A 12,262-nucleotide genomic window follows, 5' to 3' on the forward strand; every position below is an offset into this window, starting at 1 on the left:
CTGCCTAAGCAGTCCTGGACATCTCCCATTTAGTTTACGGGATGCTTCTCACTTTTTACGAAGAGTCTTCGTCAGTGTCACAGACAAAGCAAAGCAGCTGTGTTGTTTCATTGGCTGATGAAGTTGGTTTTGAGTTGGAGAGTTGATTGTATTTTCTATGTCGATAGATGTCGATCATCAGATACTCTGGGTCTCATTGACAGAAGGGATGAGGTGTTTTGCGATATTGTTTACTGTAATAATGAATGAACAACAATCATAGCAAATGCTGAAACGATCTTTAACTAGAAAATTTATCAACAGTTTTGATAACCTATATTATTTAAATGTAATTTATGCTTTTGTTAAGATATTCTATTAAAATGTATATTTACTTATCAACTAATCAATTATTCAAGAAAAAGCTATAGATGAATTAATAACAAAAATAAGCATGAGATGGATCTATAGCCATTAACACCATTAGAACAACATCAACAAATTAACAACCATTAACTAACACGTGTTTAAGGAATAGTTTGACATTTTTGGAAATACCCTTATTCACATTCTTGCCGAGAGTTCGATGAGAAGATTGATACCACTCTCATATATGTACGCTAAATATGAAGCTACAGCCAGGAGACGGGTAGCTTAGCTTAGCATAAAGACTGGGAACAAAGGGAAACGGCTAGCCTCATGAAGCATGGTGTATTTTACAACTTTGGACAGAGCTAAAAAAGAGGCGATAGAATTATAATTTTTTTACAGAGACGTGAGTGTGGTGTCGATCTTCTTACGAAAGTTTTTCACAACATTTCAAACTATTCCTTATAGTCAAATTCTGTGATACAAAAACGTCTCTGGTTCTGATATATCTTTTACAGTCATGTTAGAAATCACTCTTTGTCTGTTTTTATCTGTTCTGGCAGCATGCTTTTTCAGCGTCCCTCTCTGTCTGGTCCTCAGGTGCTACCTCGACATGGTGAAGGTGTTTGTGTTCAGCTACTTCTTCTGGCTGGTGCTGTGCCTCATCTTCATCACCGGCACCACGCGGATCAACATCTTCTGTCTGGGCTACCTGGTGGCCTGTTTCTACTTCATGTTGTTTGGAGGCAGCGTGTTGATGCAGCCTGTCAGGTACATCCTGCGACTGTGGGACTGGCTCATCGGATACACCTGCTTTGTGATTGCAATGAAGAACCTGCTGTCTGTGAGTGTCCACACAGTAAACCAGTGCAAGCACCCACCACTTAACGTGTGAGCCTTTTGTGCGGGCTCTACGCTATCAATTACAGCCTCTTTCTGCCATTCCTGTGTATTTTGTGATCAGCTCGGATCTTGTGCCTACCTGGACAGCCTGTTGAAGAACGGCTGCTGGTTGATTCAGGCCTTCAGCATGTTCTGCACCATCAAAGGCTACGACGTCCGTAAGTGTCTGCAACAGATGATGATGAAGGACAACTTAAATGTCATTATTGTTTGTACAGAATATAGGTGTTATCAAATTTTGTTGATATTAGTATTAAAAATAAACTCGGTGTTAGAGTTATTGTCAGTAGAGGATGCAGAAATCAGGGATCTGACACTTTATTGAGCTTTTTTTTATTTATTTCCCTAATAGTTTTGTCAGATTATTGAAATAGAGTATAACTATTTCTTAAATTTCGTCAGCTGCTCCTGATGCTGAGTGCGAGCTGCCGGAGGGTGAGGCCGGCATCGTCTGGGACGCGATCTGTTTCACCGTCCTCCTGGTACAGAGGAGGGTCTTCCTCAGCTACTACTTCCTGTACGTGGTGTCTGACCTCAAGTCGTCTAAGATATTGGCCTCCAGGTCTGTACTCCACACTAACCTCCTGTTTAGGTCCCTAACATGCTTTAAAGCCGCAGCAAGTGAACTTTACAGTTAGGGTGAGAGGTTATAAATGGCAACGAGGGTAAAAGTTTGATAAATTGAATACATTAAACCCAACCTAGCTTGCCTGTTTTCAGTTTATAAAAGAAAACCAAAGGGACGTGATAGGCAAAAGAGTCCAACTTGCTTTAGATGAAGCAGCTCACTGTTCAGGGGAAGTTTTTGTTGCGCTCTATTTTATGGGTAATCATGAATAATTTCATAATTATTTCACAGAAATTTTTCTGGCAAGAAGAATGTGGTTCTTATTGTAAGGAAAACAGTAATTTCATGAATAGCAGAAATATTAATTAACTTTATTCTGCATAAATATTTAATTGTTACATATTTTGAAATGTTCAGCTGACCTGCTGTGAACTCACTAAAAGACTCAAATGCTAGCAATTAGTTGGAAATTATTCATTTGAGATGTAGCATTCACACACACTCACACACACACACACACACACACACACACACACACACACACACTCACACACACAACCTCACACTTGACCACCATGGGAAAATGAAAAAGGGACTCTGCTGAGTGCAATGATTCCTCCCACAATAATTTACAACAAACGGTTCCTCAGTTTGGGCATTGTACATTAATCAGTTAAGAGGTAATGCGCCTCTTTGTTTATTTGCCACTCTCACAGCCACAGCTCCTTTTTGCCAATTGGCATGAACACAAACACACATCTTCCCACTCACACATTTGACCTCCATGCCAAATTTCAGCCTCCCAGGGCAAAAACTGTGTCCGCTGAAGGGTTGGGAAACTTTCGTGGAGCAACCGACTGACAGACGAAGTGAGCTACAGAGCTGCTGGTCGCAGCTATAAACACATGCAGCAGTGATGAAATGAACAGATGGTGACCACAACAATGTAAGTCATGCTCTGTTCCTCTACCTCTCTCTACCTCCAAGGGGCGCTGAGCTGTTTGAGGCCAGAGTGAAGAAGGAGGTAGAAGCCAGACTGGAGATGGAGAAGAAATCTGTGGAGACACTGAAGAAACAGTAAGACACATTTAGAACAGTGTAGAGTCAGTACAAAGTACATTTACAATACAACATTCACTGTTCTCACTGTCAATAAAAAATACATAGTGATCAGCTAACTTGCCTTTCCACTCTCTTCCTCTAGGATGGAGAAGATCAAATCTAAACAGAGGAGTGGGCCTAAAGCAGCAAACAAACCAGCTCTTCCTGCTAATGAGGAGCAGGAGGCACTGCGTAACACAAGTGAATCTATCTTCTGTTTCTACTGTTAATAAACCAGCAAATTCTATATTTACTGCCCATGAAACATAGGTAGAAAGTCTGTAAATAATTCAGATAAAGAAATAGACCATTAATACCACATTTCTAATAGGTTTCTCTTTTGTGACAGAAACGATTTTATCAGCAAATTCTATCTATTATTATAGCTCCAGTCTTCTATCGACATTTGAGCTCAAATCAGACCCATATTTGAAGTTTATTTTTACGGTGAAAGATGATTTTGTGTCAACATGGGGTGTTGCACTTTTCACTGAGAGCTATACTTGCATGTAAGTGTTTACTTTGTGGAACTCTTTATCATTGAAAGGGAGAAAATCATCAAATATATGTGACGACTAAACCGACTGATTTGCGTTTTCCAGGTGATGATGAGAAGGCAAAGAAAGATGCCGGAAAATGGTGGAAGCCTTGGGTGTCTAAGCCTGGAGGTGAGCAGCAACATCAGCCAACATAAACACTGCTCAGTGCTCTCAGAGGGAATGAATGATTTCCTGTCATAAAATCATCTCCTCAGGTTATGTAATGAAACAGTAGATACAGCCAGCTGCTGTATTGGCTCAGCTGTGGATCAGATGCCTTGCTCAAGAGCTCAACAGTATGCATAGTGATGCAGCTTTGACACTGTTCTGTTTCATGCAGTGGAAAACAACTGTGGCTACCACCTGTTTGAAAGTGACAGCGAGGAGGAAGAGGAGGAAGTTACAGAGAAGAAGGAAGAGGAACCACCGCCAAAGAAGAAATCTGCTTTCCAGGTGAGAGCCAGAAAAAAACCCTGAAACACAAAACGAACTATTTGTTTCTACATGCTTTAGGATCATCCTCTAAAAGTGAACACTGAGAGAGTTGTTGCTATGTTGTAACATCATCAGTTGACAGGTGTATCTTTGTCTTTGATATCCCAGTTGGCCTACGACGCCTGGGTCACCAGCTCTAAGTCGGCTCTTAAGGACGTGAAGAGGGAGAAGAAAATAAGAAAGAAAGAGGAGAAGAAGAGAGCAAAGAGAGAGCTGCAGAAACAGCAGGGTGAGAGAGAGCGTCATGTGGTGATTATGAAACCGCTTCCAATCCTCCTCTGCAGTCTTTCAATTCAAATGTCAGACTGGCTACCACCAACCACAGCTTGTTTCATGCAGTTATAAATGATAAGAAATGATTTGCTGATGATTTAAACATTTAGACACAAATCCAAAGCTTTACCTTCTGCGGAGCATGAATATGCTTGGAAAGTTTAAAGACAGTATGTTATAAGATAAAGAGTCTTGTTTTCAAAGTTTTATCCTGCCCTAAGTGCCCAAAATGGAAAGCGGCGTTAATTATAACTCAGGAGGTCACCAGAATCCGTAGGAAGCGACCATGGATTTGACAGCGGTCTGGCCAGCAGTTGTGAAGACATCCTGCAGCTTTTCGATTGATGGATCAACTGCCAATATGATAACAGTAAATCTTCTTTCTTCCAGGTATTGATAGAACAGACTCTAGTGAGGATGAACTGGATGAAAGCACTGTGGAGGAGGAGGGAGAGGAGGAAAAAGGTAAACAAACACGAGTCACTGCATTACACTCACAACAAACCTCTGGATTCCTCCAACGTTCTAACACAAGTTAACGTCTGAGTGAAAGGAACACTAAATTACTAAATTACTTTTTATTTGTTATAAGAGCAGGGAAACCTTTACTATACCAACTCATTCATGCTCACCTATGTACTTGTCCTCTCCTACAGAAAACATTCTGCAGCGCGTCATTAGCACCTTGAAGTTCAGCTTGGTCTTCTTTAAGTCCCTGCTTGACGACGTTACAGGGAGTCTGAACTCATTCTGTAAAGAAACCCTGGACATTTCCAAGGTGCTGCGCTTCGAGCGCGCGTTACTCAGCCAACAGCAGAAGAAGGTGAGAGGAAAGGATTTATAGCTGATGATTGTAAATTAAAGACATACCCTAATATTAATTTAGTTACTTGTTTTAAGTTGATTTTTACACTGGTGGTTTCAGTTCTGGCTAAATAAATTAAAATTTCTCACGGCAGACATTTTGACTTGTCAAAGCAGAAAAAGCACAAGTGTAACATTAATGATGCTTGGTGCATCATCAAAGGTGCATGCTCACTAACTCACATGGCACATTTTGGGGACCCTTAATGGACAAACAGTACAGTTCTGGGTCAGCTACACCCTTTCGCTCCCCCGCTCTACAGGGTAAAGAGGTGAGCCAGGAGAGCGTGAAGCAGTTTTATGAAAACTGGATATCCCGTCAGAACACACTTTCATCTCAAGACGACCTAGACGACTGCCTGCCTTCTCCCTCCCTACATGATGTCCCCTCCTCGCACCATGCCTATGCCAAGCTAAAGAACCAAGCTTCCAAAGTGTCCTGGGGCAGCAGCATTTCCAGGTAGGTTACTGGACACTGAGTCGGTCACATATTCACATCTCTCATGTTTTCATTCTGTTTTTCTGCTTCTACTGTCTTTCATCACACGTGTGCATACATGTACTGCATGTGTAAACTTTGACGTGGCGACAAATTAAATAAATGAATAGCATTATTAACGTACATATGTGTATATATACACAGTCTACCCCTCAGTCTAACCCTGTTTACTCACCTGCTCTCTCCTCCTCACCTTCAGCTGTATGACAGATGAGACGATGCTCGGCTCCCGGCAGCCGACCCAGGAAGAGCTGGACGATCCTCCCGCTGTGTCGCCTGCAGCTGACAAGCTCAGACGGAAGCTCCTGAAAACAGCCAACATCGACCTGACCTCCTTTGAGACTGTTGAACTTTCACCAAGGTGAGGGAGAACATATTCAAGTGAAGAGAATCCTGAATATATGTACATGTGCAAAATAGATGCAAATTGTTCGTCTATGGTAAATCTAGACTTCCGTCAACGCTTTCAAATGTTTGCATAACCATCTCCCCATTTGATTCTTGAAGTTGAAATGTCCCTGTCTCTATCTTTGTCTCAAAAGCTGTGAAGATGAATTCCCACAAAAGAAGGACCACGAGCAAGAAGAGGATGATGAGGAGGACATAGAGGGTGAGACGAAACGTGAGCAAGAACAAGAAGAGGATGATGAGGAGGACATGGAGGGTGAGACGAAACGTGAGCAAGAACAAGAAGAGGATGATGAGGAGGACATGGAGGGTGAGACGAAACGTGAGCAAGAACAAGAAGAGGATGATGAGGAGGACATGGAGGGTGAGACGAAACGTGAGCAGGAAGAGACAGAGGAAGAGGAACAACGAGGGGAGGAGCGTGACGTGGAAACAGAAGACCTGAATGAGGAAGCACAGCAGAGAGAAGAAGACGAATGCGCTGATTACCCAGAAGGCACATCGTTGGGCTTCAGGGAGAGTGATGGAGAGAAAAGCCTCAACCTCACAGAATCTCCCAGACCCTTGAGTCAGGAAACGAGGAACCTCACTGCCAGTGAGCTGCTGCTTAACAAGTCAGTACACACAGAATTGTATTAGTTGAAAGCTAATTAGCAAGAGAGAGACAAGCTGCTGTGTGACATTATTATTATAATTTCTGTCTTTTCCGCCCATCCCTCCATCCTTTCTGTAGTATGTTTGAAAATGACGAGATCTCAGAGTCCGATAAGTTTTTTGTGACGTTGCCGAGGCCACTGAAGCTGCTGATGGCCCTCTATAACACCATGGTGTCCAAGTCAGAGATGCTGTGCTACTTTGTCATCATCCTCAACCACATCGTCACGGCATCGCTGCTCTCCCTCATCCTGCCCATTCTCATCTTCCTCTGGGCCATGCTGTCTGTGCCCCGGCCGAGCAAACGCTTCTGGATGACTGCCATTATCTACACAGAGGTAGGCTATTACAACACTGAGTGGTGAGTTTGACATGATCTTCAAACTTGAGGGGCTTCATCGGAGCATTAATATTAATTTTAGAACAAATAGACACCAGGGCTGCAATCGGTTTAATGTTTGATAGATAAATTCATTCCACTTTGGAAGAATACTCAAAATGTTCAGATTAAAAAATGGTTATTTTTTACATATAATTCTTTGCTTGTATCTTTGGTTTACTAGTTCCATATGTGAACACCAAGGACAGAAAAAAAGAAAATTAGTTTTATGGAGAACATATTATGTGATTTGGTGATCATTGTATTGTTTCAGCTGATGCATGATGCAGACCTCTCTTCTCTGTTTCTCTCAGCTGACTGTTGTGGTGAAGTACTTTTCCCAGTTTGGTTTCTTCCCCTGGACCACCTCTGCCTACAGAGGCATCAACGCTGATCAGCCCTTCGCCCTGCCCAACATCATCGGGGTGGAGAAGAAAGACGGCTACGTCCTCTTCGACCTCATTCAGCTGCTTGCTCTGTTTTTCCACCGCTCTATTCTCAAGGTAACCATGAAAAGTTACCGCACTCATTCAAATATGCCCATCTGCCGCTTTATGTCCTGTAAGGGACCACCTGCATTGCTGCCGCGCAGCTAGTTTTGCATGTTAACATTCAGTTTGTTGTCCATGTAGTGCCACGGGCTGTGGGACAACAAAGAGGTTGAGATGCCTGATTTTTTCAAGAAGATGAAGAAGAAAGTCGACAAGAAGAAGATGACAGGAGGAGATAAGATGGGCAGTAAAGACAAAAGTCAACGCCGGCTGAAGTTCCTCCCTATCCAGGCCTCCACCACCTCCATGTTCTGTAGACGAAAGAAAGGCGACTCAGCAGAATCTGATGGTGAATATTCAGAAAAGCTTAAGATATTTCGATCCAAATCGGACCCAACAGTTTGGGTGAATCTACTGTGAGACTTCCACTTCTCCTTTATTTCCAGTTGTCTATTGTTCTTTTTTTTTGTCATTGGTAGTTGACATTAAACTCCATGTATGACTAACATTTCTCCATTTCACGTTTATTTTTTTCAATGGAGAGGTGAAGCCCAAAAAGCAGCACAGCAAAAACAAGAGACGGCAAAGAAACAAGGCACCGCTGACCAGGAAGCAGAGGATTAGACAGCTGTTCAAAGAGAGGATGCTACAGGCCAAAGCTGCCATCATAGAAGTGTGCGTTGTTGCATACCGACCTCATGACATTTTAACATCATCTTACTGGTTCTTTTCTAAAATATAGAGTGAGTCAATATGGCAGCTTGGAGAAAAGTGTCTTTTGACGATGTATATTCTGTTTTTTCTCCAGCGCCCTTCACATTTACTTACCCATAAGGCAGTTCTTCTATGACATCATCCACCCAGACTACAGTCCTGTGTGTGACGTCTATGCCCTCATGTTTCTCATCGATGTAGTCAACTTCATCGTCACTATCTATGGATACTCGGCTTTTGGGGTAAGAGTCTGACCTGCCTGTCATCCAACCAACAATATACAGACTTTAAATGCATGTTATGTACAGTACGACACAATCATGCTGATCGTTTGTCTGTCTGTAGAAATATTCGTCAGTAGCAGACATCACAGAGTCTCTCTCGGAGGACCAGGTTCCAGAGGCCTTCCTGGTCATGCTGCTGATGCAGTTCGGCACCATGATAGTGGACCGGGCCCTCTACCTGAAGAAGTCCCTGCTGGGGAAGTGTGTTTTCCAGGTGGTGCTGGTGTTCGGCATACACTTCTGGATGTTCTTCATCCTCCCCGGGGTCACAGAGAGGTCATCAGCTTAGTTTTTCACTCTCCTCATTTAATTCAGTTGAAATGATCTTCCTCTACAGGCTTCATAAAAAGCCTGTGTGATAGAAATAAAGGTAGATAATAATTTCAAAAAGTTACATGAAACATCATGAAAGTGCACATTGAGTGTGCTTGTCTTCATCCTCTTCTTCTTCTTCTTCTTCTTCTTCTTCTTGAGCTTCTATTCAATTTCAGGATAGTAAATCGAACAATTAATCTAGACTGCTGTGAAAAATATGAACTTGACAAAACTAACCCACACATACTGTACTTATCTTATATAACTTACAACCCTAATTCCAGTTGTTCAAGACTCCATTTGTAGAATTAGAATAAATGGAGGGGAAAAGAAAGAAGAAAGATGCAAAGAATTGTATCTTAGATATTTTCATTGATTTTGCTTTATCTCATCATGTCTTTTGTGCTCCACAGGAGATTCAACAGAAACCATGTTGCTCAGCTCTGGTACTTTGTAAAGTGTATCTACTTCGGCTTGTCTGCCTATCAGATCAAATGTGGCTACCCAAACCGCATCCTGGGAAACTTCCTCACCAAGAACTACAACTACCTGAACCTCTTCCTCTTCCAAGGGTGAGAGAACAGTAACTGGCTTTAATAAATACAGACATCTTCTTAACACAGCATGAAGTTATTATAACGTCATCGAATCAGATACGTTTTCCACGCTTTAAGCACTTGTGATAAAGTGTTGAGAGTGTTTGTGATTTGTTTTCTGTGTGGTATTTAAATTGTCCTCTCGTCTCCTCTTCCAGGTTTCGTTTGGTTCCCTTCCTGACAGAGTTGAGGGCCGTGATGGATTGGGTTTGGACTGACACCACGCTGTCTCTCGCCAGTTGGATTTGTGTTGAAGACATCTATGCAAACATATTTATCCTCAAGTGCTGGAGGGAGTCCGAGAAAGTAATTGAGAGCGTGTAGTGCACATACTGCTCGCTGTACTATTACTGAAGCTCAAACTCAAAGTTTATCAATTTAAATAATGTTTATTGAGTATTAAGTACACCATAATCTGCCTTAAAATGTTGATAACATGTTGCTTAATTTTTATTTTTTTTACTGGCATCTCCTTTCCTTATTGGCAGATAATTAATTAATTAATAATAATTGTTAATAGATTAATATTTTCATATTTTTTTAGTATAAATGTAACTATTCTGTTGACCAGTACATTATTTAGTAGTTTATTAAATACAAATAGTAACAGTATTCTGGTTAGAGCTTCTAAAATAAGAGGAAGTATCGATTAAATATACATTTAAATTTATAACTGCTGGTCAGAGAAAATATTCAATTTAAAGGCTTCAATCTGATAAGTTGTGACGTACATTTCTCTTTTAAAATTTCTCATTTTATAAGGTGAGAACTGTGGTAATTTTATTGTAATTCTTCCAGAAATACCCCCACACTCAAGGGCAGAAGAAGAAGAAGGTGGTGAAATATGGGATGGGAGGGTTCATCATCTTCGCTCTCATCAGCATCATCTGGTTCCCGCTCCTCTTCATGTCACTGGTCCAGTCAGCTGCCGGAGTGACCAATCAGCCGGTGGAAGTCTCCATCCAGCTCAGCATCGCAGGATATGAGGTCAGGATGGAAACAAGTTCATTTAACTCTGTGCTTACTTTCAACTTTTAGCGTTTGCATGCTCGTATTCTAAAACACTAAAGCTTATTCTCATCGAGGACTTCTTGCTTGTAAAAGGTGGAACAGCAAAGGTGTGTATCGCTTGAAATGCCACAGTGACAAAATGCAGGTGTGGTGTCTTGTGGATAAAGGTCATTACACATCGCCATCATTTAACACAACAGTTTTTCTTTTGCAAAAAAACACTTTTGAAACATTTTACTAAAAACCACAACTGTCAACCTAATGGTGACGCTACAGGATAAGTCAGTGGATGTATCCTCTGGGGACCATGAAAGTCGGCACAAAATTGCATAGTGTGACGAACTCTGCCATTTCGCCTCAATTAGTCGTTGCCGTGTTTTCCAGAAACCTGGTAGCAGGAGCTAGTTAGGGCTAAGTGGGTAGTTGTTAAGATATTTCAGTCTGGACCAAAGGAGCAGACCGACAGACAGTTGCCTCGAGAGCCAAAGACAACAACCACTCCCCTGCAGGACCATCGTGGTTTATAACAGTGATAATGTTTTCACTTCCCCTTCTAACTGCTGTTCAGGCGCTAGCCATTTAGTCATTGTCCATGTCTAGTGTGCGTGTATGTTTTACTGATTGTGTTTCCACAGCCTCTGTTCACCATGACCGCTCAGGAGCAGAACTTGGTTCCGTATACAGCAGCTGGATTCAACAGACTCACCAAAGTCTACGCCACCCATCCAGTAAGATTTCACTGTAAACACTGAACTGAGACCACCAGAAACAGGGCAACGAATTCATAAAACTGTTGAGTCTTTCTACTGTATATGTCATAGCAGTAATTATCTTAATTAAAATAACTGCCTGTGGCCACGAGGGGGAGCACCTCTATGTTTGTAGCTATATGTTCATGTAGATGTAAACTTGTGTGGGTCAACTTTTATTTGTTGTTTAGTCCACTTGTGGGTTTTAATGATTTTGTGAGTTTTTTATTTGTTTCTCTTAATTGTAGGGTAGCCTGTTATTGTAAAACACAGCATTTTATTACAATTATTTAATGTGGATTTCATGAAAAGGGCTTGCAGTATGTTGATACATACAGAAGTGATTGTTTTGGTGTCTACCGTTGGACAAATACTTAAGATGCATAAGCAAGGCAAGTCTATTTGTGAGGCACCTGTAAACAACAAGGCAAATCGACAGGCTTTATATAAGACAAAAAATGCATTGAGAGAAAAATAATATAAAGGACACACAGTATACTGTAAATAAAGAGATGAGGATTCAATTCATTTCAAAACACCATGGTGACATTTATTGAAATAACCGTGTTAATCTAATTCCCTTCTCTCTCTCTCTCTCTCTCAGTCTGCTATGCAGTTCATAATGAACCACGTGGTGGACGACATTGTTGTCGCTAAGATCAAGAGTGATGCCAGTCTGCTGTGGAGCATCAGCCCGGCAAGTCGAGCGGCCATGATACAGGAGCTCAGCAACTCCTCTCACATGTACATGACCTTACGCTGGACACTGCTCAGGTAAGTGTGTGTGTGTGTGTGTGTGTGTGTCATTGTTTCACAATGCAATGCAGATCCAGTAGGCTTGCATGTGTCATTGTTGTTTTCATGAGTGCTTATGCGCAAATGCTTGTGGACAATGTATACATGTACTGGCATGAAATGCATTCGGAAGTATACGAAATTTTCTTAAATACATGTTATTCCGATACCTTTTACAAGTGTTCTTGCTACTTATTGTGCTATGTATATTAGTCAGATTTTTAGCCCTCCATTGTTTTACATATCAAAGAAAGAAAAACAAATGTTCTTAAAAGT

At 41.5% G+C, this 12,262-nt stretch overlaps 1 protein-coding gene across 1 annotated transcript in view; it reads left to right on the plus strand.

Moving 5' to 3' along the window:
* The window catches only part of LOC142952107 (piezo-type mechanosensitive ion channel component 2), a 30,959-nt gene that overhangs the window by 16,766 nt on the left and 1,931 nt on the right, over positions 1-12,262 (plus strand). Inside the window, exons 29-53 of the mRNA XM_076094132.1 lie at positions 949-1,192; positions 1,313-1,409; positions 1,654-1,813; positions 2,807-2,896; positions 3,024-3,121; positions 3,523-3,588; positions 3,800-3,912; positions 4,063-4,183; positions 4,618-4,692; positions 4,884-5,050; positions 5,355-5,551; positions 5,790-5,951; positions 6,133-6,193; positions 6,356-6,612; positions 6,732-6,990; positions 7,346-7,534; positions 7,664-7,871; positions 8,065-8,197; positions 8,331-8,478; positions 8,582-8,796; positions 9,249-9,407; positions 9,590-9,737; positions 10,230-10,418; positions 11,078-11,170; positions 11,796-11,965. Of these exons, the coding sequence (XP_075950247.1) occupies positions 949-1,192; positions 1,313-1,409; positions 1,654-1,813; positions 2,807-2,896; positions 3,024-3,121; positions 3,523-3,588; positions 3,800-3,912; positions 4,063-4,183; positions 4,618-4,692; positions 4,884-5,050; positions 5,355-5,551; positions 5,790-5,951; positions 6,133-6,193; positions 6,356-6,612; positions 6,732-6,990; positions 7,346-7,534; positions 7,664-7,871; positions 8,065-8,197; positions 8,331-8,478; positions 8,582-8,796; positions 9,249-9,407; positions 9,590-9,737; positions 10,230-10,418; positions 11,078-11,170; positions 11,796-11,965 (3,819 nt within the window). The remainder of the gene's footprint in view (positions 1-948; positions 1,193-1,312; positions 1,410-1,653; positions 1,814-2,806; positions 2,897-3,023; positions 3,122-3,522; positions 3,589-3,799; positions 3,913-4,062; positions 4,184-4,617; positions 4,693-4,883; positions 5,051-5,354; positions 5,552-5,789; positions 5,952-6,132; positions 6,194-6,355; positions 6,613-6,731; positions 6,991-7,345; positions 7,535-7,663; positions 7,872-8,064; positions 8,198-8,330; positions 8,479-8,581; positions 8,797-9,248; positions 9,408-9,589; positions 9,738-10,229; positions 10,419-11,077; positions 11,171-11,795; positions 11,966-12,262) is intronic.

The sequence above is a fragment of the Anarhichas minor genome, unplaced genomic scaffold (genome assembly GCF_050575085.1).
Source record: "Anarhichas minor isolate MPS153535 unplaced genomic scaffold, ASM5057508v1 ptg000003l, whole genome shotgun sequence".
NCBI lineage: Eukaryota > Metazoa > Chordata > Actinopteri > Perciformes > Anarhichadidae > Anarhichas > Anarhichas minor.